Source organism: Cinclus cinclus, chromosome 20 (genome assembly GCF_963662255.1).
Source record: "Cinclus cinclus chromosome 20, bCinCin1.1, whole genome shotgun sequence".
NCBI lineage: Eukaryota > Metazoa > Chordata > Aves > Passeriformes > Cinclidae > Cinclus > Cinclus cinclus.
Window position 1 is genome coordinate 10,219,399 of NC_085065.1, and position 26,628 is coordinate 10,246,026.

Below are 26,628 nucleotides of genomic sequence, written 5' to 3' on the forward strand. Positions count from 1 at the left end.
AACAACAAAAAAAACCCGTTTCTGAGCAACAGCAACAGCTGGATGTTTGCTGCTTGGGCAGTCACCATAGTTTTAAAATGAAACCTTGATAAAGCACCCGAGACTTGGGTAATACAATTATTTTTGCAGCTTGACTGATGCAACCATGTTGGTCAATCCTCCTTTGAGCTCACTGCCTGCAATGGCTGTTTGATCAGCAGAGGTGGGAGAAACAGGGAGTTCTTGTCCTCTGCTGTAGCGAGAAAAGCTGGTGGCCTTTGGAGCAGGTTTGGTACAGCCATATCACCACGATGGATGTAAGGTCAGGGCAAGCTTCCTCAGGCTGGAAGAGCTTCTGTGTGTTGGTGAAGCCCTTGGAAATCTCAGGATCTGTGCTCTGGAACGTTGGAGCAGTTGGGTGCTGGGTGTGAAATAGAAGCTGGGGTGCTCTGTGTGGAAATGGTGAATCTTTCTGGTAAAGAGATGAGGTATCTGGTGTCTCAAACATAAGGAAATAGCTGAAGTGATTTTTCAGGAATACAGCTTTGGAGGGAGGTGGTAATTATGGTAGTAGTCAAATCTCAAGATATTTCTTGAGATCTCAATATATGTCACACCTGGGGAAAATGGTCTGGCAAGGCCAGCAGAAAGCCCTGCCAGACACCAGAAGGACAGTCCTCGTGCTGATGCATGTTTGCTGGGAAGAATATATCAGGAATTGGCCTCCCTTTCCTGACAATCCTGTGACTGCAGTAACTATTGACAGTAACAACCTCAACTCAGTCATTAACTCTTAACCCAGTCCAGAGTGTGACCATTTGATCTGAAATGTTTTCCAGTGGAGAAAACATGGTGTGAGGGATGTTGGTTTGTGATCTCCACCCTGGGTGTTTGTACTGAAGTCTTAAAGAGGAAACAGAGGTGAAGAAGCTGGGAAACCAGTGCTGTGCCCAGAAGGGCCTCTCCCAGCCATGGCATCCTGTGTGCTGCCATTCCACATAGGAAGGCTTTAGTACTTTTTGAGAGCTTTTAGGCTTTTCCCTGGCTCAGAGTTGAAATTCCATCTAAGTTCTTGCCTCTCAGATAAAGCTTGCTCCCACTGAAAGGTCTTGTATTTTAAACTGGAAGATAAAAAGGTCTTGGTATAGCTAAATCTGTTAAATATCTTTATATCCTTCACTGGAATTCCTGATAACCAGAAGCCTGTTCAGGGACTACAGCCTTCCAGGGGAAAAACAGGCAAAAGGTGAATGTGTAATAAGGAGAGCAAGTGTTTCTAAGAGCAAAGGAAACCACTTTTTTCTGTGGAAGGGGTGGGAAGAGGTGGCACAGACATTGCTTTGCTCTTTTTTGTTACCCTTCTCGAGTGTATTGAACAGGTAAAGGAGTAAGGAGCTGCATCCCGACCTTTAGGAGCTTTAATACATGAAGTGTCGAGCACTGAAGGGCCAGTGTCAGCTGGTTTAAGATCTCAGACACAATAAATGCTGCCATCTGGTGCCCCGAGCAGGCTGCACACAGCGTCACCGGGCCAGCATCACATCACATCACATCACATCACATCACATCACATCACATCACATCACATCACATCACATCACATCACATCAGTCACACACAGCGGTGCCTCCACACCGGGCTTGTTACATCCTGCTCTTTGCATTATCCCACGGGTTATCTGCACCTCTGCCAGCAGGAGGAAGTGCTGGCATCAGAGAGAGTCGAGCAGCCCTGCTAATGGAATGCCGGAGAAGGGAAAGTGGGATTTATACCTGCACTCTCCTCGTGCTTTGATGAGTTACTTGCTGTTTCTGTTAGGGCAGATAAGGAGATTTTTCCTCTTGGGCAATGGAAAAGAGAATAAAACAGAGAGCTGGATTGATTGCCAGAGGCTGTTCTGAGTTTGGAAGAATCCTGATCACAAGATGCAGGTACCACAGAAGTCATCACTTCAAAGCCTTTTAAAAAATGATACTTGTATTAAATATAAAAACGTGGGAAAGTAAAAAGCAATGGACAGAACACATTTGTGAGAGTCACCAGCAGACTGGCATGTCTTGCTAAATTGTCTGGACAGGTTCTAACGTGGAGTGGGGACAGGAAGGGGAACACAGGGGAGATATGTGTGCCATGTGCACAGGGAAGTGTCATTGCCCTCTGTTTAAGGTACAGAAATTGGGAAAGATTCGTGGAGACCGAGAGCCATGTGCTGGCACTGGCATCAGTCAGGGCGAGGGAAGAACAGGAGCAGTCAGGGAAGACTCCACAGCCAGTCTGGATGTCATGGAGGCTTTGTGAGCTTTGCTTTTGGTACTTGTTCCTTTTCTGCTTTCAGTGCTGACCCTGTCCCAGATCCTGCCAGGGAGAGAACTGCTCAAGAGCAGCCCTTGCAGATGTGCTTGACGAGGTCAAGGGAGAGCTTGCAACTGGATCTTGCATTTCTTTGTAAGTTGGATTATTGTTCCTTATCTTATCCTCACTCTGGCAAATGCTCCATTTCCCTAAGTAGCATTAGGACATCACACTTGCCCTGGTCATGGATTATCTCAGTGGGGGCCTGAGACTTCTCACAGGAGTGACACAAGCCAAGGGTAGCTCATCTTCCTGGCTCTTTGGGGTGCACACTGGACTCTTTAAAGTCTTGGAGTGTTTTCAGCTGAGAATTACAAGACCTGTACCACAGAAAGCAAAGGGGTTAAAAGCGGAACTTTTGCTTTCCTTTAACTCTTGGATACAGCACTAATTGTAATTCCTCTGTAATTATCTGAAGATCAAGAAATGTTCTGACGTGAGAGATCAGAACAAATTTCATTGTGAGAGGGAGGCTGGGAACACACAGAGGTCCTGACAGCCAGAGGACGGTTGGGTTCCCACACAGCCTGGTGTGACCAGAGCAGGGAGCAGCTGGGAGGGAGCACTTTGGCAGAGGTAGGCTGACTGGCCAAGCTCTTAGCACGGAAGATTTATCACCTGGGGAACTTTCTTCTCTGCCATGCTAGAGGAGACAAGGGGAGGTTTGGAGAAGTGGCACAGAATGGTGGTGTAATAAGTGCATTAATAGCAGAGTTCAAACAGAGAATGCAGGGCAGCATCAACACTGCCCACAGCACTGTGGTGTCCACAGAGCCAAGGGAACCTCCATCCACCTGGATGCAATGTCCTGACTTCTTTTGCCAGTGACACTGGATCAGTCCTGTGTCTGGCTTGAAGCTTGTTCAAGTAGTTCAATTACTGATCCCCATTACTGGAGCATGCAAACCTCTCATGAGCTTGGATTCATGCTCAGCCCAGAAAGTGCTTTTATCCTCATTGTGCTGGAGATGGAGCGAGGCTAAATGACTTCCAAAGGAGTGGCTGGAAATCAGTAGGAGAGCAGGAATCTAGAGCTGTATCTCTTAATCATCTTGCTGCTTCAGATGTAAGTGTTACAGCTGGAGAATGAAAAAAGGCTCTATCATTTTCCTGTGGGTACAGAGCACGGGCCAAGCGAGCCTGAGCTGACATTTCAAAGACCTTTTGTTTTTCAAGTGGGTTCCTTCCATCTGGGAAAATGCTCTGTTATCTTGGGGGGAGGGAGGCAGAACTTGCCTCAGAAATGGCTCGATTCTGTAGCCAGTTTGTTAGATGTCAGTCCAGACATTGTTTGGATGTCAGTCCAGACCAAGGAGAGTGGATCTGACCAATGTGTTTACTTTGCCACCTGCTTTCACAGAAAAGCACATAAGCAAATTCAAATGTTTGGAATGCTTTTATGTGTGCATTTATCTTGCAGGAGAACTGTGTCCCAGATGATACCCAGAGAGCGAGCTCTCCCCAGACTGTGTTAAAAGCACAAGAACTGAGGATTCTTTTCAATGGGGGTATTTACATTATGTTACAAAAGAAACACTGGGAGTATTTCACAGGCATTCTCGGAAAAGAAGACGGCAGTAGCCGCACACTATCTCAGTGCTCTTTAATTTGGTTTGTGTCAGAGAGATCTCAAAGTCAGGAATCACATTTGCAGATGCTTGGGCAGTTCATGAACTGCTCGAGCTGCCCAGAGGTTGTATAAAGTTAATGATGCAGAACAAAGCCTGTTCACATCCAAACTGCAGGAGGCACAGACCTGCTGCTCTCCCATCTCCTTCCTTCTCTCTGGAGGCATGAGCCTTGCAGCAGCTTTTGTTGCCCCACTTCAGATGCTGTTTTCTATCCCCCAGGTCTTGTGGGGCAGCCTAACCCTGACCTGGAACCACTGCATTAATACCTGTCCTCATCTGGAGCTGAGGAGAGGGAGGGTCCTTGAAGTGCAGAGACACCTGAGCAAGGAGCTCCCAACAAGTATTGTCAGGACTGTGCTTAGAGATTTCTTGCCCTGCTGTTGAGGTGGAGGTTAATCACTGATCTAGGACAGAACCCCCTAAGCTAGAAAAGAGAATCCTGAGTTCAAGTTCAACACGGCTGGGTGGCAGGAAGAGCACCATTATCAATTAATTTAACTAGGGTATCCTGGCTTTTTCCAAATGCCATGGAACCTGTGGTTCAGCCAACACAGGAGAGCTGTGTGACATAGCTCTGATAATCACAGCCTCCCTCACGCTGAGCTCGTCAGCACTGACTCAAGAGGTAAAATGTTCCCAGTGCTGCCCCTTGGGTGTTGGGAGCCTTCCAGCTGGGAACCACGCTGGGAGTCTGAAAGGCTGTGCTGCAGCAGGCATGTCTGGCAGATGGATTCCCCAACTGGTCTATCTGTTAGATCTGGGCACTTCAGGGCATTTTTTTTCTTGGCACTTGCTTCCTCTGTTTTGAGTCTTACCAGTCATTTTCTTCTTCAAAGTAACATATGGAAATGGTTTGGGATGTGTCCATTGCAAACTGGTTCTGCACTGGGGACTATTTCACACAGCTGACGTCAGCCAGACCAAAACCTCCACACACCACCTCTCAGGATCCACAGGGGTTCTGAGCCCATGAGTCATGGTGGGGTTCGAGCAGGAAGTTCAAGCATTGTCAATACCAATTCCTTGTTCTGTTTATCACCTTTCATGTGGCAAAATTACAGATCTGACACTGTAAAACTTATCCAGAAGCTCAGACTCCCTGGCAAACACTGCATTGCTGAGGGATGAGTGTCCTTCTGTCCCTGCATGTCACATATTTCCCTGCATGTTTTCAGTGTCACACTGAAAGCTGTCAGGATCCAGAGTTTGACCTGGAACCCAGATGTCCTCAAATTGTTAAAAGAGAATATATTTTTATGTGTATTGGTTTCTAATCTATGGATCTTCCTATGAATCACTGTGGGGTGCTGTGAGCCAAGGTGTGCAGCAGTAAGAGAGGGTTATTTTCAGTGCTAGTTAAAGCTTAAGTGAAATAAAAGGAGCCATGCCCAAAGGATACAGTGTGAACTCTACCTCTGGCACCTCATGGTCCACAGTGAGTGCACAGGTTTTAATTGCACTGATTTTCTGGTGTAGATTTCAGGCTGTTTGGGATAACAGCAGCTTCTGTTTGTAGATGAAACATTTCTGTACCACTAAAACAACTTCTTTCCTCATTCACTGCACCCCAAGACAGCACACATGTTGCAGTCACTGTGATCAGGAGTGTTCCAGGTTGTGCTCTGCCCCTTTGAAACCCCATTTTTACCTCAAGGATGATGGGCATACACGATTTAACACCTAAAACTGTGTGTGTGTCTGTGTGTGTGTGTCAAAACAATCGGCTGCATCAATCTGCCACTCATTTGATTCATTTGGCTTCAACCCCAGAGGCTGTTCCAGGACTGTGGCACCTCACAGAACACGGTCCTAAGCTGGGTGGAACCTTCAGTGGAAGCCCCTGGCCCTCCAGCTCCTGTGCAGCACCCCAGCTCCCCACAGGCATGGTTAATTTGGCTGTCACTGTCAAGCAGCTCCTTCTGTTCCATGCACACAGCAGGGGTGGGTGACATCTGTGCTCTTATTTCCCACTTTGGCTCACACACTCTTTCCCGTGAGCTCTCCTCTGCTCTCCAGCAGCCACAGCCCTGGGCAGCAGATTGCTCCATGAAAAACTGATGCATAAAGCTGTTTGAAATGAAAGTTGTGGGAATAGCGCTGACGGTAATGCGAGTTACTTGCTCAGGAATGTTTAATTAGATGGTTAAGACCGGGATCTGACCATAATTCAAACCAGACCAAATGGAACAGGGCTTTGTTTTAATTTCCCTCACATCTTTGGTGCTGCAAGAATTAACACGTGGGGATGCAAGAGCATCGTCTTATGGGAGTGTGATTTAACTTTGAGAGATCAACCAGTGCTGACTCACTGTATCCAGTGAACCTGGGCTGGCTCCACAAGACTCCTCCTGAAAGCTGGTTCTGTTCCCCTCCTCGTTCTCCTGGCTCCAGGACTCCAGCAGGGATTGCATCAAGTACAATGGAATACTTGTTTCCCTAAGAAAGAGGAGTTGCAGAACAGGTTTTACACACTGGACCGAGCTTTGTTCCAGATGGGATCTATCCCAAAACACTGGGACTTGTCCAAACAAGGAGGAGCAAGATGTGACACTAGCAGGCAGCTTGTAAAGAAAAAAAGGGGAGGTAAAAAGCCCAAAAAGACATGCGTAGGTAGGAATGCAGATGACTTTTTGTGGTGTTCAGAAAGTCCCAGTAGTTTTGAGTTACAGAAGGAACTGTTCTATAACTGGATGAGCAACGCTTAATGCTGTACGCTGACAGTGTTTCACAAATACTAATTACTCTTATTCTTATTTTTCATAAAAGCACCAGCTTTGAGTTTAACGTAAGAAAATACCAGGTCCTGGTTTCTAATTAACCCAGATCAGACAGAAGTTATCAAAGATCTGGGGAATGTGAGCTCAGGGGTTGGACTGGGTTTGTTGGAATTGCAGGTCCAAGATCTACACCCAAGTTCTTATTCTTTATTTCTTTAATGTAAGAGCTAATAAACAAGAAACCCCACAGCAGGTAGGGCCTGATGGCTTGTGTGTCACTACACAAACACCACTATCTTCTTATATCAAAATCTACATTAAACTGTTGCTATTGAGAGTAATTTTCACTGTACATTATGTGATTCTCCCATATGCTTGAAGCAGGAATAAGTGCTGGCTGAAATGATGTAACACTGGACCAAAAAGCTGAGTTATGTTTTATGTTGCAAGATCAGCAAATGTACAATTCAGGGTTCATTTTTCGGGATAATTTCTCCTTCCCAAGCCCAGAGATGGGCTATGCTCGGATATTTGATGACTTCAAACTTTAAATGATTTCTTACAGCTTGGAGCAGACAAAGTGAAGGGAGTCAAAGGGCTCATCTCAGCTGGAAGGACACAATAAATAATCCACCACGTGCATTTACATTGATTATAGCAAAATCTTTGCCAAACTTAAATATCGATTCAACGATCTCTGATCTTTTAACCAGGTCCCTTCCAGCCCGGGGATCGCCAGCACCCGCAGCCGTGTGGAATTGATGACCTGGTGGGTCCTGCTCTCCTCAGGGTATCCCTCTCCTCCCGACCACTCCCGTTCTATTCTGAGGGATTCCATCTCCTCTCGGCCATCCCTGATCTCCTCAGGGTTTCCCACTCCTCTCTCCGTCCCCTTTGCCCTCAGGGTTTCCCACTCCTCTCTCCGTCCCCTTTCCCCTCAGGGTTCCCCACTCCTCTCTCCGTCCCCTTTCCCCTCAGGGTTCCCCACTCCTCTCTCCGTCCCCTTTCCCCTCAGGGTTCCGCACTCCTCTCACCTTTCCCTCTCCCCTCAAGGGATTCCCCCCAACCTCGTTCCCGCCAGCCCCGCGCGCCTTAAAGCCGCAGGCTCCTCCCGCTCTGCTCCCCCGCCCGTGCCCGCGCCGCGCCCACCGTTGCCCCTTTAAGGTTACCGCGGCGACGGGCCCGGGCGAGAGCGAGGCGCATTGACGTCACGGCGGGCGGGGCCCGTCCGGCCGGTCGGTTTCCGGTGCCGCCGCTGCAGCGAGGCCGGGGCCGGGCCGGGCCAGGCGGGGGTCCCGGCGGAGCCGCCGCAGGTGAGCGGGGCGGGGGCGGGGGCCGGGCGGCCCCGGGGCGGCGGCGGGGCCGAGGGCCATGAGAACCGGGTGGGACGGGCGCGGAGCGGGACGCTGCGGCCTTGGGGCGGGGCCGGCCCGGCCCGGCTGAGGGAGCGGAGCCGGGGCCGCGGCTCACGGGGCTGCTGCGGCGGCAGCGGCGCCTTCTCGGGCCAGCGTCCGAGGGGGCCCCGCGGGTTGTGGGGCCGCGCCCGGCGATGGTTCTGGGCCTTTGGGCCGGTTGTGCCCCCGCGGCTCCGTGTCCCCCGGCCCGGGGGTACCGGCTCCGTGCAGCCCCGGTGGCCCCGGCTCTGAAGCGGCCGCAGCCCCGCGCTGCGTGAGGGGCGGGCTGGGATGGGCTGGGCTGGGCTGGGCGGGGCAGCCACGCCTTGGGGAGCTGGGGAAAGCTTTGGGAACGAACAGAAAAAACGGCTCGTAGAAATACCGGAGTTTTCGTTTTGCCCGTGATATCGCATTTCCTGCACCGGTCTTGCCCTTTTCGCCTGGCCCGTGCCCGTGTCTGCTCACGGATTGTAATTTGCGGGCGGTCACGGAGCCGCCAGGGTTCTCCGGGGCTGCTTAATTAGCGCTGACCTTCACCGTGCGGGCTGGCAAAACAAAAGGAGTAACTGGAGAACTTCTCGGAGCTTTTTCAGCCCGTGGGAAGGCCACGCTTTGTGTTTATGCAATGCACAGTACACGTGTGTTTGTGTGTGCGTCCTTGAGCTGGGATTAAGTGTAATAAGAACGACACCTGGATGAAGCGTTAGTAACTCCATATTAACTCGAAGCCTTCTGTAATCTCCATCAGAAGAATTCAGATGGGCACGTTGTTGTGTTGTCTCTGTGCCCTGGGTTTTCCCGCTGCTGTCTCAGCAGGATAAAACCCATGATGTGACTTCAGTGACTTGTCATTTTTCAAAATTATTTTGACTGAATCCGTTTTTTCCCTTTCAAAAGCTGATCCTGGGATCAACATATCTTACTGAATATTAATAAGCTGTTGCCACACTCCCTGTACCAGGTAACTTTCTTTATATTTCATCCAAAAATGCCCTGAGAAATTATTTCCTGTTTCTTTACCTCTCACAATGTTAATTTTATAAGAAAAAAGTGGCATTAAATGTATGTCTATATACATGCATTCATAAAAATGTATTTAAAAATGGTTTTATAACCTTGTGGTGGGCTCAGCCAAGGTAGATGCTAAGCACCCACCAAAACTGCTCCATCACTGCCCTCCTCAACTTAACAACAGAAGGAAAATATAAGGAAAGGATCCTGGACTGAGATAAGGGAGAGATCACTTACCACTTGCCATCATGGGCAAAACAGACTCCACTCGGGGAAATTGGTGATAAATTAAACTAATTAAATTTGAATAGGATAATGAGAAATAAAGCCAAATCTTACAAGCATCTTCCTGGCCCTCTCCCTTCTTTCCAGCCTTAACTTTACTCTTGATTTTCTGTGCCTCCCCTCACCATAGAGGATGGGGGTTGCAGTTAGTTTGTTACATGTTGTCTCTGCTGCTCCATCCTGCTCAGGGGAAGACTCCTCTTCCTCACACCCTCCCCATGGGAAACAGTCCTCCATGGGCTTCTCCAGTATAGTCCTTCCTGCAGGCTGCTCTCCAGCCTGATTTCCCTTCCATGGCCACAACTCCTGCTAGAAAACCACTCCAGCATGGGATTCCCATGGGGTCACACTGTGCCTTGCCTTGCTCCAGTGTGGGGTCTTCCACAGGATGTAGGTGGATCTCTGCTTCCCCTTAGATCTCCAGGGGTTGCAGGTGGATCTCTGTTCCCCATGGATCTCCAGGGGTTGCAGGTGGATCTCTTCCCCATGGACCTCCCTGGGCTGCAGGGCAGAGCTGCCTCCCCATGGGCTGTATCACAGGCTGCCAGGGAATCCATGCTGCAAGGCTGGTGTCTCTCCTGCACTGACCCTGGCTGCAGGGCTGTTTTTCCCATATATTACCACTCCTCTGTCTGTCTGAAGTGGCCATTTCTCCTCCCTCCTTAAACACATTGTCCAAAAGGCTCTGTCACTGTCACCCATGAGCCCAGCCTTGGCCAGTGGCAGTTTTGTGTTGGAGCTGTCTGCCATGGGCTCCGTTGGACATGGAGGAAGCAGCCAGCAGCTTCTCACCCCATACCCCCTGCTACCAAAATCTGGAGGTGGAAACCCAGTACAAACTTGAAAGGGGAGAAAAAAATCTGCTTAAGAACATTTTGGAAGTGTTGTAGCTGAAGTATTTTGAAAACCTGGCATCATAACAGATGTTTAAAGCTGTGCTCTTCATTATTTACAGTTGAAGAGGTATTTTTGGGATTGCAGTGTATCCATGAAATAAGTGATGAGGTATGAACAGGTTTAAATTACACAGGAGCTTTTTAGGAGCGATGCCTGTAATCCATAACTTCCGTTAGCAGATGCTGCCTTGACATTTTGGCTTTGGCTTCAACCTGAACTTGTTTCCCTTCCGAATACTGGCCATGCTTGGCCTCTCACGTTTCCAGCTTCCACCCACCTCTCTCCTGGCCATCGTCCATCCCCATGACCCCGCACAGCTCCTGACGGGAGCCTCCAGTCCTACAAAACCCTCAGTTTAAGCAGCAGGAAGTTCAGGTGGAATCTTCCCTGACTTGGAGCACTCACAAGGGCTTGAGTTGCTGAAGCTTTTTCAGCCCAACCAAATGCTTTTCCTTTTCTGCCTGTGGCTGTAGAGCCCCCAGAGTTTTGATTTCTGATTTCTTTCCAGGTGCTAAATAAGTTCACAGCATTTTAGCTTAGTTAGTACTCTGGCAGGTAAAAGTTTTTATTTTTTTTTCTGTGTTATTGGTAAGATAATGCAGCATAACTTTGTTTTAGGCAGCAGCATCTTTGTTTTCAGTAGTTATTTTTTATTTAACCTTCTCCTCCTTCTCTTCCCTTCAGCAATGGCAGCTTCCAGCAGCAGCAGCAGCGAGGAGGAGCGGAGCCTCCGGGAATGTGAACTTTACATCCAAAAACACAACATCCAGCAGCTGCTGAAGGATTGCATTGTACAGTTATGCACAGTGAGACCTGAAAGACCCATGGGATTCATCAGAGAGTACTTCGAGAGATTGGAGAAGGTAAAAATACAGAATGGAAGGAGGGTGGAACAACTTATATTTAAATGTATCTTTGTCATTTAGGGGCTGAGCTGCAGATTTGACCAGTTGTGTTAACTGTTTGAGATTGGAAGTGGTGCTTTTGGAGAACAGATCCTGTTTTCCAGTAGTTTGTGCACCTGGGTCATACCAAAGCCTGTAGGACAGAACATAAGGTGATGAGGAGACTTACCCAGCTGGGATCCAGGTATGATCCCAGCCCAGTGCTGACCGTGGAAGCTGATACACAGCGTACATGGGTGGGTGTAGAGCTGGAGAGCTCTGGAGTTTGACCTTGCTGGATGCTGATGAAGACATTTGGATTCTTGTATTGATTTCCAGTCATATGGGCAGAGCACAGAAGTGGTCCAGTGGTATGATCCAGGCCTAGTTGAAGACAAATGGAAGTATTTACATTGCAGATCTCTGAAAGGGTGACCCTGTTTCTGCCTTCACTTGAGAGTTCAGTGTTGGTGTCCTCCTGTTTGTCCTGAGGTCCCTTTGGTGTTTTTGTTGTTGGCAGCATTCTGGGATCTTGGGAATGGAAAGCATTCAGAGTTGAACCAGTGATTTCATACTCTTCTACCCTGTTAATTTTGTATATTGATATCTATGCAGGTAGAAAAAGGAGCTGCAGTGGAAATGGGAAGATTAAAGGGTTGTGCAGAGGAAAGGTTGGATGCAACTGTACTCAGAACATGGAATTAGTAAATAATGCATCTGTGACCTTGTGCAGCAGTTGTTTGCAGGTGCTGCTCTCAGTACTTGTATTGGGCAGTTAGATATTTATCTTATTTTTTGTTCTAGTGGGTTACTAATTGCTGATATAAAGAAGAAGGAAATTAACACTGGACATCATAAATATGTCTGGTGGAAATTGTATTTTAATGGAAGTGTTCAGAGTAAATAGTAGAAAATGACCAAGGGGCGCAGACTACCTGCTATAACTCATAATTTATTTGGGGAACATTTTGCTTATTAAATGAAGAGATCTGACTTTTTTTTGGTGTGTGTATCAGCAACAAACCAGTGAATAATGAGGTTCTTAAAAATCCTTTGTCCCTGCCTGTTGCAAGGACTCTTTTCCCTTCTTGGATTCTGGAGTTTTGAAGTACTGCTAGGCTGGTAATTTTAAAATATCACCACAGGTATCTGTAGGCAAAATTTTACAGAGTAAACTGCATTACTGTGCTTAGAAAGAAATCCTTAATCAATCCAAAAGTGGGGATGTAAAATGGGATTATTTGGGTGCTTTGTGCATTGGATTTATGGTCAACATGCAACATTTAGGAACTTAATTTGTTTTTTAGCCAGGATAAGTCCAGCTCTGAATTTAATGACATGAATGTTGGAATTGAGTAAGTTGATGATTTTATTCTGGTGCACATTGGCTCTCTGTGTACTCGGTCAGCCTACACTGAAGCTGAAAATAAAACTGGTTAGGTAATGTTTTTTTCCACTTAAATTACTCTCACAGTTTTGGTCAGGGTCTTTTCTCATGGGTTCCAAGTGCCCTCTAGTGCAGCTGTAGCTACAAGTGAAACTGGAGCATTTTTTTCTTGCCTCCTAGGATTTAAAACTTGCTTCCTCTGTGTGGTTTCCGCAGTCAGCCTGGGCTGAGTTTACCCAGGTGATGTGCTACCTCCACAGCTCTCAGGTAACAGAGCAGTGAACATCCTGTGCTGGGCAGGAAACTCCTGATGTCCTTCTCTGGAGAGCTCAAATGCTCAGTAATGTTATTAACCAGCTCCAGCCCAGTCCTCAGCTCAGCTGCAGCAAATATGCCTGAAACTCACTGCTTCACCTCCCCAAAACCTGTCTTGTACTTCTCTAATAAAACAGAGCAACTTTTCAATGTGCTTTCTAAATTTTCCTCTCTCTGACTGTATCTCAACCTCAGGTTTTTTTTTATAAAAGATGGATTTTTGAAGGAAGGAACATCATTGAAAACTGAAGTGAGGTTGCTATTTTCTCTCTCATTCTCTTGACAAGTCATCTCTTCCACTGCACACAAACAGAGCTGATTCACTGGCATGTTATTAAAATATGTTGTAAAAATTTAAACATGCTTTAGAATTTCTGTTCAGAAACATCAAAATTGCTGCCTCCGAGATGTTACAGCTACTATAGGAATTCAAATGTCCTCCTCTGGGTTATGAAAGCTGTTAGATTAATCTAATTACTACTCATTGATTGTATAAATGGTTTTATTTTATCTGTTTGTGGTGTGCTAAGGCCTCTGTTCTCTTTGCTGTGCAAACATGTCTGATAATACCAATACCTGCTAAAAGCTGTAGTAGCTCTCCAGTGCTGGGCTGGGCTGTGTAATGCAGCTTGAGCTATGGAAATTTAATGTAGAGATCATTATTGCAGCCTGCCAGATGAATCCTGGCTGTTGGACATGACTGTCCTCTGGAGTAAGTGCGTGCTTGAAATACTGTGTGTGAGGCAGTTATTTTATAGAAAGCTGGAATGAGGAGGTGTGATGGACAGTAGTCACTGTCCCTGTTCCCCACCACCTACCCTGCTCAGATATTTTCCCATTTTCTTTAAGTGTTTCTTTTGCAAAACAAGCTAGTTTTATTTTATAGAAAGCTGGAATGAGGAGGTGTGATGGACAGTAGTCACTGTCCCTGTTCCCCACCACCTACCCTGCTCAGATATTTTCCCATTTTCTTTAAGTGTTTCTTTTGCAAAACAAGCTAGTTTTATTTTATAGAAAGCTGGAATGAGGAGGTGTGATGGACAGTAGTCACTGTCCCTGTTCCCCACCACCTACCCTGCTCAGATATTTTCCCATTTTCTTTAAGTGTTTCTTTTGCAAAACAAGCTAGTTTAGGAGGATATACTGTGGAATTGTGAACTCTTTAAAAAATGCTTTTATGGCTTCTGAATGTTTGGGGTTTTTAAAATACTATATAAATGATATACTAATTAACCAGAGGAAGTTGAGACTGTATCTGGTGCAATGACAATTAGCAGGTTTTACAGTGTACACCATAATTCTGAAATTGTGAAGGTCTTCTTCAGTAGCTGATAGACTTAAATCTGAATATGTGAAGTGTCATCACTTCAGTATTACTTGTAATAATTGAAATGGACTGAATAAATATTTGTTATTTGTCAGGGAAAATAAGACTTACAGTTCAAGACTGACCCTGAAAACTGTGAACTGCCTCGTCAGCTGGAAGACCAGGATCAACACTTGGGTGTAATAAATAGATTATTCCTAAATCTGTTTCAATTCCTGGGAATGTTTATACTGATGAGTACAGAGCAAACTGAGTGTCTTTACCCATTATACGTTTGATGTGAGGAGCTTCTAGGCTTGAACAAACATATTTTCCTCATAAACACTGGCTAAATTCAAAGGTGTCTGAGAATAGCAGCTGCCACTCTTTCTTTAGGTCCTACTGTAATTTTTCTCTGATCTATTGGTTTAATAAATGGGGTTGAAATTGTAAAAGGTGTCTATTAAAAAGATGGAAACCGATTATAGGATGTCATGGCACAGGATTGTCTGGCAGTGTGTAATATGAATATCTGGACATTTTTGGTTTAGCTGACACAGTGATGTTTGGAATTGATGATCTTGGAGGTCTTTTTTAACATCATTCTGTGGTTCTATTCTATGATTTGTCTCAGGCAGAATCTTGGTAAGTGTGTGTATGGACTATTTAGAATAACTGGTGTATTTTAAATTATTATTTTACCCACTTGTAACTTGTTTCTGTGTCCATCCCCTACCTTACTATACTATTAAAAAAAAAAGTTGATATTAAATTTTGAGTCAGACAGAAGTTACCAGTTACATTTTTTGTGTTATTACAGTTTCCTTCTCTCTGAGGTGGGGCATTGCCCTGAGGAGTCTCTTGAAGAGTGTTTTGATAACAACTCCCTCACTAAATGCTGTTGAAGTGCTTTAATCTCTGATCACGATATTTAATATTTTATGTGATACTGGAAAAACCCCAGCAGCTGGTGTTCACTTATTTAAAAAGTGTCTTTTTTAATGGGTTAAGTATTTTGTACATGAACAAGCATGTTCTGTGGTTGATGGTGAATTTACACCAAACGCTTATTACTGCTCAGACTATTTTTAATTTCATCTCTGTTGAGACTTGTTCCTCTAAAATCAGAGGACAGAAACGAGTTTTAAATACATTTTGCTCCCATGGCTGGGAAATGTGGCACCATTTTATCAATGGGCAGAGAGCAGGAAGTGAAATGTGAGGCAGTGGAGCTCCTTGGCTCTGGGAGAAGGGGAATGGAAACTCCCAGGAATGGTTATTCCATGGCCCTTCCCTCAGGCTGGTGTTGTTATCCAGAGCCTCCCTGCCCAGATGGGATCAAGGGCACTGGGACAAACCCAGCTTTTATAAGGGCTGGAGCTCTGGGAGAACAGATGAGTCCTTGTTCTTTTACAGAATGTCCCAAACCCGTTTCCTAATGCTGGGAAAGTCATTTGAGCTATTATGATGTCAATGTTCTGACTCCAGGGTGGGCTGTTTTGTTTTTAATCTGATTTTAGTTAATTGAGGTGAATCTTTCGAAGAATTGAATTTCTGTGTGTCAAGTTAATTAGAATTCGTGTTATTGTAAGTACCCTGGTCTTCTACAGTATCATTACAACACAGTAAGTAACTGAAGGAAATAAGGAAAACATGTAACCTTGTGCAAGGTTTGCATGTGGTTTGCATAAAAAAATCCCACTTTAGCCTCCAGCATCCTTCCTCCAGCTCTTTTGAAAGCAGTGTTCATGTTTCTTTCTCCTAAAATAAATGTTGGTAAATGAGTATCAAGTTGGGCCATGACTCAACCTCTTTCAAAAGCTTCTCATGTAACATGGATTTCTGAGGAATTGCTCCTGTGTCTTTCAACTCCAAAAAGGTTTTAACACCTCGCAGCTGAGGGGAGGAACTCCCTCCTTGCAGCTGGGGAAGCACCTTCAGCATTTGAAGAATGTCCTCATCACCTGTTGAATACACTGCAAAAACCAGAATCAACTTATTCACACCAACAGTTTAATAAATGAAAAATAACTCGATCAAAAAAACCACCACTGTGGTGTGACTGGTAGGAATGAAAGGCACATCTACCATGTGTTTTGAGAAGCCTTTGATCTCAGATGCTGCAGTCTCCTGTTTGCCTTAATGTGGGAATAATGGTACACAGGAAGCTCCCTGGTGTTGGCAGGCTGGGCTGGAACATGATGCATGACTGCTTTTTTTTTTTTTCCCTTTGGATTATGTGACACAAACATATCTTCCTTCCTGTTTAGGAGGAAACAAAGCAGTTGTTGAATCAGCTGAAGTCTGGTTCTCGCTCTGACTCCCGGGAGGATGAGATCTCCCCTCCTCCTCCCCTCAACCCTGTGGTTAAATATCGGTCACGACGAGGGGCCATCAGTGCAGAAGTCTACACAGAAGAGGATGCTGCCTCTTATGTTAGAAAGGTGCTCTGACTCTTCAACCTTGCTCAAAATTACATCCACAATCCAGGAGTTTATCTGAACCCACCTTCTGTCCAGGGTATTAAATAACACCCAGCTCCTGGAGCCTGTTATATCATAATTGCTGTAAAAAGCAGACCTGTGTGTGTGGCTGTTTAACTGAGAACAGAATAACCTGTCATGCAATTAAACCATTCATGCATTACTTAGACCTGTTCCCTTTGAAGTCATGTATATTTAAACGTGTATATATTTAGATATATTATTATATGTAACGTGCTTCCAGTTATTTGGCAGCTGCAACAACATTTGCCCTAATGGCAGAGCAGGCTTGCTGCTGTTCCCAGGAAAACACAGGTTGAACAGATATTTGTCCTCTTGCAAAAAAAAACTTATAACTGAGCATGGAATTATGCTTTTCAGTTGTATAAAGTAATGCAAGATTATATTTTCCTTGTGTTCAAACTGTCTGTAAACATTGACTGTATTTGGGGTTGTATTTATAGCGCTCGAAAGAAAATGGAAAAACTCAGCCAGTGTTTTGTAGCAATTTGAGTTATTTATTTACCATGGGAAATGCAGAAATTTTTCATGAGAAAAATTAACCATTTGCTTTCTCTGATTCTCTCCTAGGTTATTCCAAAAGATTATAAAACCATGGCTGCTTTGGCAAAAGCAATTGAGAAGAATGTGCTTTTTACCCATCTTGATGATAATGAGAGGAGGTAAGAGGAAATCTTTGTGGGGTTAAGGTTTGTGGAAGGGCAGAGTTCAGAACTAAATATGTCACAAATGTGCAGTGGTCAGTGGAAGCAGAGAGCTCCAGGAGCAGCATTGGTGGGCTGGGGGTACAGATGTGTGGAGTTGTGCAGGTTTTTATCTGATTTTGGTGTCCTGTCCTTCAGTGACATCTTCGATGCGATGTTCCCTGTCACTTACATCGCAGGAGAGACTGTCATCCAGCAAGGCAAGTGCCACTGTTTGCTCTGGGGAATCCTTTGGGATGGGGAGCTGGCTCTGCTCTAGTGCTCTCAGTTTGTGTTTATTTTTTAATGTAAAAGCAGGGTCACTGCAGCCACACAACTTCTTGTTGTGTTCCCTGAAGCACTTCATGCTGAAGTGGGGAGTCGGAGCCACGGGAGGAGGATGTGGCTTCCTTGAATAGATTGTCTGTTGGGAATATTGTCCTTTGATGACTCTGTAGAAATGATATGTCAGTTTATGGATTGAGTTTGATTTTCCAGTAATCCTGGAATTGCTGCTGCTCCCCTGGGTACCAGTAGATGTCCCCTTTCATGGGGCTGAGAGGAGTGTGAAAGCAGCAAAATGTGATGTTTCACCCTGCAAACTGCAAAAATTTGCCAGCCTTGTTGGAGTCTAAACATCGAAGTTGGCAGAGATGCCAGTTCTTTCTTAGTGTATTCAGTTTAGTGTATATTCAATTTCTTTTCCTCTTCTTCAGGTGATGAAGGTGATAACTTCTATGTTGTTGATCAAGGAGAAATGGATGTAAGCATTCCTGGTAGTTCATTGATGATATGTTCATTCCCAGCAGAAGAGTACTCTGATATTTGTAGGCCTCTTCTACAGACCCTGCCTTTAGCAGCTTTTCCCATTTTAAGTTCTTACTTATAGAAGTTTGTTTTGCTCCTTAACAGCTCAGTCTGGCTGCACAGACTGAGTTTCAGAATGAATGATTTGGACACAATACAGATGTTTTAGGCATGCAGGGTGGAGTTGAGGTGTGGGGCAGGCTTTAAGAACAGCCATACTTTTTGTTTTCCAGCCCAGCTCAGTCATAGCTTTTTATGACACAGACCTTGTTGAGATGTTATTTCTCAGGAGTCTCTGTGTGTAGAGTCTGTCCATGAGATGCAGAAGAGAATCCCTCTGTTAATGAAAATACAAATTGTGCTGAGGCTGGGAGCATTGATAAAACCCTGAAATGATCAACCTTAGTAGAGATGTGAGAATTTCCTGTTACTCCCAAGGGAACAGAGGGCAGCAGGAAGCTGAGGTGTGTCTGACCATGCTCTGCCTTCCAGGTTTACGTGAACAGTGAGTGGGCCACCAGTGTGGGTGAGGGTGGGAGCTTTGGAGAGCTCGCCCTCATCTACGGCACCCCCCGAGCTGCCACCGTCAAAGCCAAGACCAACGTCAAGTTGTGGGGCATTGACAGGGACAGCTACAGAAGGATCCTGATGGCAAGTATCCCCCAAAACCTGGGTATGTGCTTTGGGGGTTGTGTATCCTGGGTGTCTGTCCTTCCTCCTGTCCTTTGCTGGAGTTATTTATTCCAAATCCTGCTGTCTGCTCAGTGGTCAGAAAGCTGTTTACTCAACGTGCATCTCTCGGGCACAGGGCAAGGGGGAATCTTGCATTAGTGAGAAAAACAATCCCACCATTAAACTAAGCTGAGAGTGTAATAAGGCTGCAATAAATGCTGAGTGTTTTAGGAATGTTGCTCAACTGGAATATTACTGAGAGAACTCAGTTTCAAAACGTTTCATCTTGTGGGTTTGGGGTCTGTGAGACAGACCACTGTGTGTCTGGTTAAATTTGTTTGTGTCTGGAGTTTTATTTAGAGTAGAAGGAAAACTTACTTTGTGTCCTTTCCTTTTTTTTTAATAGGGAAATACTTTGAGAAAGAGAAATATGTATGAGAAATTCCTCAGTAAAGTATCTATATTGGGTAAGTGAGAAGATTTTTGTTCTGGAGTGGAATCAATTGCCACATTGTAATGAAGCTGTTACCCAGCATTATGGTGATTGCAGGCTGTTGTGGTAATTCATCACAACTGCTTCTCTGCATCAATCCAGAATAACTCTAATTCAAGCCTTGATCACTGATGCACAAATGCAGCCAGAAATACACTGACCTGTGTATAAATGCAGAGCAAAAGGTGGGATTTGTGCCTTGAGAGGACACTCCAGTAATGAGCTCTTAACTCTGTAGAATCTCTGGACAAGTGGGAGCGTCTCACTGTGGCTGATGCTTTGGAACCAGTACTGTTTGAGGATGGCCAGAAGATTGTGGTCCAGGGAGAGCCAGGAGATGAGTTCTTCATTATCTTGGAGGTAAGCAAGCTCAAAATTAAAAGCGCAGAACTTGACTTTTTTTTTTTTTTTTTTTTTTTACTTTTATGGTGTCCCTAAGCAGACACTTGGAGAAGAGCAAAACATAAGAATATACTTCCAGAGAATCCCTAAAAGAAGCATCATCTTTCTGGACATCCAGTAACTTGGATTTAATTTTGCTGTTTTCACAAATAACTTCCAGGAAAAATAAATAACAAGTTTTTGACTGAAAGGACTTTATGTTTTTGAGATTAGAGGCCTGTTCTAGATAGCTGGTAATGCCTTACTAGTGATGTCATTGACTTCTTTCTGGTGGTTTGTGTTTTTTCTGGGTATTTTGCTAGTCATACTGTAATATTGCTACTGTTATGAGGAAAACCAGGAAGAAATCACTGCTGTGGTTATGTAAATATTCAAGATGTTTAATGCTTGGAGAGGAGAGGAGCAGTTGTTCTTCTACAGCAGTTAGGTGAACTGTGCAAGGACTGTGAAGTGCTTTTTTAACTGAGGCATCATAACAGTTATTTCTGCAAAGCAGCTGATTCTGTGGAAATGCAGTGTTTGGAATGATGCTGGAAATTGTTTGACTGCTGTCATTTATTGAAGGGCACAGCTGCAGTGTTACAGCGCCGGTCAGAAAATGAGGAATTTGTTGAAGTGGGCAGACTGGGACCTTCTGATTACTTTGGTGAGTTATGTTGTGACAACTATGGCTACACCACTGTCACCATTTTGTCTGTGCTGTGTCAATGGTAGAGATAAACTGGATTTGTTTAATTACTGTTTTGGACTCCCGTGGTTGCTGTCAGCATCGGGTGAGTACCAGAGTCACTTGGCACTCAGGTGTGCACACAGGATGTGATTGTTCCACACTGCTTTACTGTAAAAGATGATTTGACCTGACCTCCCTGCTCTGAGTAGAGCTAAATTTGAAATGATTTCATATTCCTCAGGGCTGTGTCCAGTTGAGCTTCCCGTGTCTCCAGGGATGGAGATCAGACAGCCTCTCTGGGCAGTTTCTTTCTCTGTCTAACCAGCCTTGTTGTGGAGAGGTTTTTTCCTTCATGCCTGACAAGAATTTCCTGTTCTGCAGCCTGTTGCTTTCTCTCTGTCTTTCCCTGTGCAGCCTGGGTTTGTCTTTGTAGTCACTCATTACACAGCTGAAGAAAGCAGGAGGATAAGAAAATTCCTTCCTTGGCCTTCTGTTCTCCAGGTCAGAAAGGAACCTGGTCAGACCTTGCTGTTTAATGGTTAAATACAGCCCTCTCTGTCTCAAAATCCCTAACATTTTCCACATTTTTTAGGTAGTTCCTCTCTTTCCTCTTGCTAAAAGCTTTTGGTTGTCCAGGATTTCAGCTCTGTAGATGATGTAAGCAGCAAATCCTCTGTTGCAAGGCCTGAACTGGGATGGACTTGAGTGCCCAGGCTCTGCCCAAAGGCCTGCTTGGCTCAGGATCTAGGACTAGACTTCATTCTGTGTCATTTCATATTTTCTAGTATTTCCCTCAGTGTTCTCTTGAGTTTCCCACTCTAAAACTCAATATCACAGTCACTGTGTTTAGGTGCTGTAGACCTTTACTTCAGGGGTTTAACTCTCCCTTAAAACCTTATTCTTTAGCAAGCCTCTCTTTTGGGGGCTGCTCAGTTCACAAGCTTTAATTGGGCACAGAGGAAAAGTTTTCCTCATTTCTTTTGAACATGCAGGCAAAACTGTTCTCCAAGGAACACAGAGTTCTTTCCTCTGTCCTGAACATGGAAAGAACTCAAGTCCAAACCAAGCAAACAAAACCCCAGAGTTGCTGCTGTGGTTTCTTCCATGCTTGTTGTAGGAATGTTAGGGGGCTGTTTTCTGTTGGTGATAACAGGGGCTTGTTGAAAACTTCATTTCCAAATATCTTGTTGAGCAATTGACACAAAGCTTTTGACATGTTTATACAAAACTTAAGAAATGGGGATCCAGTGGGACTTCAAAATGCTCCTTTTCCACAGCCCCCATGACAAAGTCAGAGTCTTGATTCTGGCCAGCAATGGGTCAAAGGCTTCTGGCTGGTGCATGGACGTTTTATTTGTTTGTTTACTTCAAAACCATGCTCTTGTTGTCCTGAGTTTCCTAGAAACACCAGAATTGAGCAGTGCAATTAGAAAAATAACTCCTTGTTGGAGGAAAATTGCACAGTAAATTGAAACATGACCTTTCTTCAAACAGACAGAAGTACTGAGAATTTTTTGGGCTTTTTTTTTTTTTCAGAGGGATTTGACTGTGGACAGGGTTTTCAATTACAAAACCATCAAGTAGTTTTATTTTTTTTGAACTGTCTTCACCGTTGCTTTTAATGTAATTACTAGGTACAGGTTCTGAGCGGTGCTAAAGCCTGAATTACCTTCTCTGCAGTTTGAAGTGGAGGAGGGTCATTTCTTTGCCTCTTTTCCCCACTGATTGGTAACTCTGCTGCCTGTCTCTGCTGTCCCTCCCAGGTGAGATTGCTCTGCTGATGAACCGTCCTCGTGCTGCCACCGTCGTGGCTCGTGGTCCCTTGAAATGTGTGAAGCTGGACCGGCCCCGGTTCGAGCGTGTGCTGGGTCCCTGCTCTGATATCCTCAAGAGGAACATCCAGCAGTACAACAGTTTTGTATCACTGTCTGTCTGAAACCTTCCTTCCTGTCCAAGCCATGCTTTCACAAATGCAGACTGCTTTCTTCCCCTTGTGCAGAGCCACATTGCCACTGGCATTTGCAGCTTCCTGTCCAGTTAAAAAAAAAAAAAAACAAAAAAGAAAAAAAAAACCTGCTTATCATGGCACTGTCATTAATTTAGAGCATATTATTTCTGTGCTCTCTGTCCTATTAAATTAATAGAAAAAATTCAGTGGAGACATTTGCTTCTCTCTGTGCACCAGTGTCCAACTCAGGCCAGTGCAGCCTTGCTTCAGCAAGGGAGAGACCTCCTGGCAGCACACCATTGCCATAGGGTGAGGAGGTGACAGTAAAGGGGGAAAATTCTTTTAAAGGTGTTTCTCAAATTATTGGACAGATTTTTAAGGCTGTGGTCACCACCTGCTGTATTTCTTTTCACATGAGAGCTACCCTTGTAACTGAGCTTCTTGGGGCTTGGGGTTTTCTGGGTTTTGTTTCCATTTTTTGGGTACTGTAATCCTGGGTTCAATCGTGAGGCATCAGCTGCTAAGAAAGCCACAGTTGGAATTTACCAGTATAATTGTTCCTGTGTCTGCTGGTTTAAGATTGCATAGTTCTGTTCTTGTCAAGTGTGAATCAAAAGCTTTCCAGGTTAATAGTTCTGGTGAACTACTGCAGTTGTTGATCCATTTGCTGACTTGCTGCAACTGATCTTTTCCACTTGTTCTTTCTCCAGCCATAGATTTGCCATTTCAAACTCTTCCTGTTCCAAGTGGCAAGAACCAAATGCTACATGAAATAAATGCCTGACTTTGTTCTCTAGATTGGTGTAAGAATGGTGCAGCTGTCCAGCTGTTAGTACTGTTTGAGTGCTTACATTGGTGTAGAAGTGGAAAGCAAACATTTGATTTTCCCTGTGAATTGTTTTGTTAATCCTCAGTTGACTTGTAAGAAACCACCATCAGTTCAAGTGACCCATTGTTACCAGGGAAAATAAATGCTGAGTGTTTTGGCCAGTATCAGTTTCAGGTGACAAGATTGCTGGTCTGTAAAGCTCCATTATTCTTGGTAGAGAATGTGAGGCAGAAAAATGGAACATTTGAGCTTTCCTACAACACTCAGTTGTTTTTAAGTTTCTATGATCTTTTTAAAAATGGCTCACTGTAAATCTAGCTCAAAGCCAAAAGGTGCATTCTCTTTTCTTGCTTATGGAATTTCCACCACACTCATTTCATTCTTTATTTTTTTTCCCCCCCAAGTTCAATCTGTTGCGAAGTCTTAAATGTATTTCAGTATTTCCCAGCTTTGTGTTCCATTACTCTGTGCTCACCAAGACTTCCCAAAAGTTTTTACTGAATTCCACGGTTCAATAATTGTAGGCAATTTTTAAGGTTTCCTTTAAACTGTAATTTATATCAAGTAGCATAGGTTTGTATTTGGGAGTGACAGCAAGCAGTTTGGCATTTGTTGTGCAACTACTTTAATGATGGAGCCCTTGTTTTATTTCCTTTCTGAGGTGGAGTGGATGCAAATCCAACATTTTCGCAGGTATGGAGAGAATCAGGAAGAATCTGCTAATTCATGCAGGATAATACTGAAGGTATCAAGCCTTTACAAAAGGTTTCAGGGTATTTCTGAAACTGAAATCCCAAGAAGGGGATTGAAATAAATGCTTGTGGTTTGACTTCTCTATTCAAGAGATGTTGAATAGAGGATTTCTCCCAGAGTCCTTAAGGAATAAGCAAATGCTACCTTTTTTGGTCTTTTTTTCCTTACTTTTTTTTTTTTCGTAAAACTTTTTTCTTAAGTTTTGACTCCGCAGGTTTTTTTTTCTTCATATGTGTTCTTTGTGTTACATTAAAGCACCAAAAACTGTGTAAACCAGTTAGAGCTCCACAAAAAAAATGCACATTTTTTTTATATAAGGCTTTCTAATCAAGTTTCACTACTGCATCTTTTTAGCTTGCTGTTTACTCCCTTTTGTAGTTTTACCTACAAGATTTTAAGATAAATCAGCTAAGTCTGAGTTAAACACAGTTATAGCTTTACCTTTGTGTGCAATTTCAGTATGTTTGAAACTACAATTGGCATAGTTTTGCCTTAGCTAACATTCAGGGCTTTAGAAGTAATTTTTTGCTAGTCTATCTTCAGCAAATTGATGAAGTCTATTGCCCTAGGAAGCTATAGTCAACCAGAGGACCATTTTTGTATTGTTATCTGACTCTATAAGTCTGATTTACTGTATGTGCTAATATATTATATTATATTCCTTTTGTTATAGATTGTCCTAATGGCAGGTAAAGCAATAAAATGATTTAAATTCTTAAACGCAATCAGCCTCTTTTATTTTTATCTTGTGTTCTCCTTTGGCATTAGAGGATGTGTTATGAATGAGGCAGCAGAAAATAAGCAGCTTAATGAATTAGCTTGTTGTAAACTCCAGAGGGGTGAGTTCAGGTCCTGGGGAGAGCTTGGTCTCCACATGCCAGCCTGGGAATTCTTCTGCACTTGTGCCTGTGTCCTGTTTGGCTCCTGGCAACTTGTGCTGCTCTGATCTCTCCTAAGGTGTTAATTCCCAGTCCAGCCATGATTTTTTGGAGCTCAGTAGTTTTTCTAAGTTGGCTGCTCCCATCTCTGCAGCCCTTTAGTGAGCATGTGATGGATAATAGTGAATAAGTTGTGGTGGGAAATGGAAAAGGGGGATTTTCAGCTGTGATGAAGTAGGAAAAAAATTTGAAGAATGACCTGAAGCAGTTCAGACTTGGATGTGTTTTACACCCAGGTCCAAGAAAGCTGAACCACCCAGCTTTGAAGGTCCAGTAAAAGGTATTTATCATTTAAAGGAGGATAAAAGTGAGATGAATCCTGTTAGTATCCCAGCCATTTAAATACCTGTGGGTTAGTTTCCTTCACCCTGCCCTCCCCTTCCCAGTCCTCTCCAGGCTGAAACCAGAACTTTTGTTACCTAAAGTGAAACGTTAAACCCTCCACTTCCAGCCTTATAACTAGAAATACATTCTTTATAACTACAACTTTAATTTAAACTTATCTTCTGTTGCCATGTGCTTCCTGTTGAAGCAGCAGACACCATTCCATGACAAATGATGGAATTAATTCTGGGTTTGTCCTGTGTGGGGAGAGCACAAAAAGTCACCGGTAGAGGGAGATAAAACTTTGAGAATTCGTTGTCCTGGACAGAAATAACCAACAGAGTAAACACGCTGAGAGGGAGTCAAATCCTCTTATTTTCATCTGTTCTCTGTCCACAAGAGTAAAAAGGTCTATAAGTCCCAGGAGCAGAGAGATCAAGAATCTGCTTGAGACTGTTGAAAAGTTGGAAATGCAAGAATTTGTCTGAGCCACAATTTGGGAGAGACTAAAGGAGCCTGGAGTGGGGTTTTGGTGGCGTTTGCTGGGTTTATGCTCACCTTTGTGGCCTCAGAATACTGGAGGAATTTCTTCACTAAGAAACACTCCAAACTTCCTCAAACACACAAATGGGCACCTGTAGGACACACTCAGATTAGAGCTGTGCCTCTCTTGTGGTCTTGCAGTTTGGAGCCAAGTGCGTTGTCAGATTTTTGTGGAATTCAATTAAGCACCAGCACAATCCCCTGTGTAAAACAGCTGTGGCCAAATGAACCTGGTTCCTTCCTTACATCATCCAGACACTTGGTGTCCCTGAGCTCTCTGTAGGTCAGACAAATCTCCCCAAAATGTGAAAATGAGCTGCTGGTGGTGCAGCAGCCTGCTGGGATCCTGTTAAAATGCTGCCTGGCAGCTTTGTACAGGGATTTGGGGATCCTCTGGCAGGTCTGCAGTGCTGTAGGTGGGTTTTATTTAACTTAAATGTTAATTAAATGTTTAGAATGAGTTCCTGGTAGATTGGTTGTGGTGTGGGGTTTTTTGTTGGCTTTTTAAAAAAAATTATTAGTTTTTATTTTATTCATTTTTTTAACTTATCCCCTTAAGGATGATAAGTTATCCACAGAGTTCTTAACTACTTTCCCCAAGGTGCCAAAAAGACTCAGTGTAATAATTCCTAATAGTTAAAGGAAAAGCTATTAAAAGAGAGCTTCACTAATCCAGTTATTCTTAAACCTTGTTGTTGGGAGGTGAAGGGTGAACTGGGAATTTAAATACCCACGATAACTCCCTCCCCAAGCCTTTTTGGTCTCCAGTTTCTGTTGCATCTCCTCAAAATGCACAGACATGGAGAGGGGGGAGAGACTGGGATACCATTTCTATTTTCCAGCTAATTATGACAACCTAAATGATTTTTAAAAGATAGGAGGAAATGACCTGAAATAGGTTCCC

General features: G+C 44.3%; 1 protein-coding gene across 3 annotated transcripts; it reads left to right on the top strand.

Moving 5' to 3' along the window:
• The first annotated feature begins 7,919 nt into the window (after positions 1-7,919).
• Positions 7,920-24,656, top strand: PRKAR1A (protein kinase cAMP-dependent type I regulatory subunit alpha). 3 transcript variants are annotated; one of them, XM_062505993.1, is made up of 12 exons: positions 7,952-7,992; positions 8,971-9,034; positions 10,951-11,129; positions 16,429-16,602; positions 17,233-17,324; positions 17,505-17,566; positions 18,062-18,108; positions 18,645-18,803; positions 19,231-19,291; positions 19,556-19,677; positions 20,284-20,365; positions 22,153-24,656. In XM_062505993.1, exons 3-12 carry the CDS (start codon positions 10,953-10,955, stop codon positions 22,323-22,325), a joined length of 1,149 nt encoding a protein of 382 aa, XP_062361977.1. In that variant the 5' UTR covers positions 7,952-7,992; positions 8,971-9,034; positions 10,951-10,952; the 3' UTR covers positions 22,326-24,656. The 3 variants fall into 3 exon arrangements, with proteins under 3 accessions (XP_062361978.1, XP_062361977.1, XP_062361976.1); XM_062505994.1 differs by lacking the exon at positions 8,971-9,034 and having other exon boundaries at positions 7,920-7,992; XM_062505992.1 differs by lacking the exons at positions 7,952-7,992; positions 8,971-9,034 and having other exon boundaries at positions 10,742-11,129.
• Positions 24,657-26,628: the final 1,972 nt, after the last annotated feature.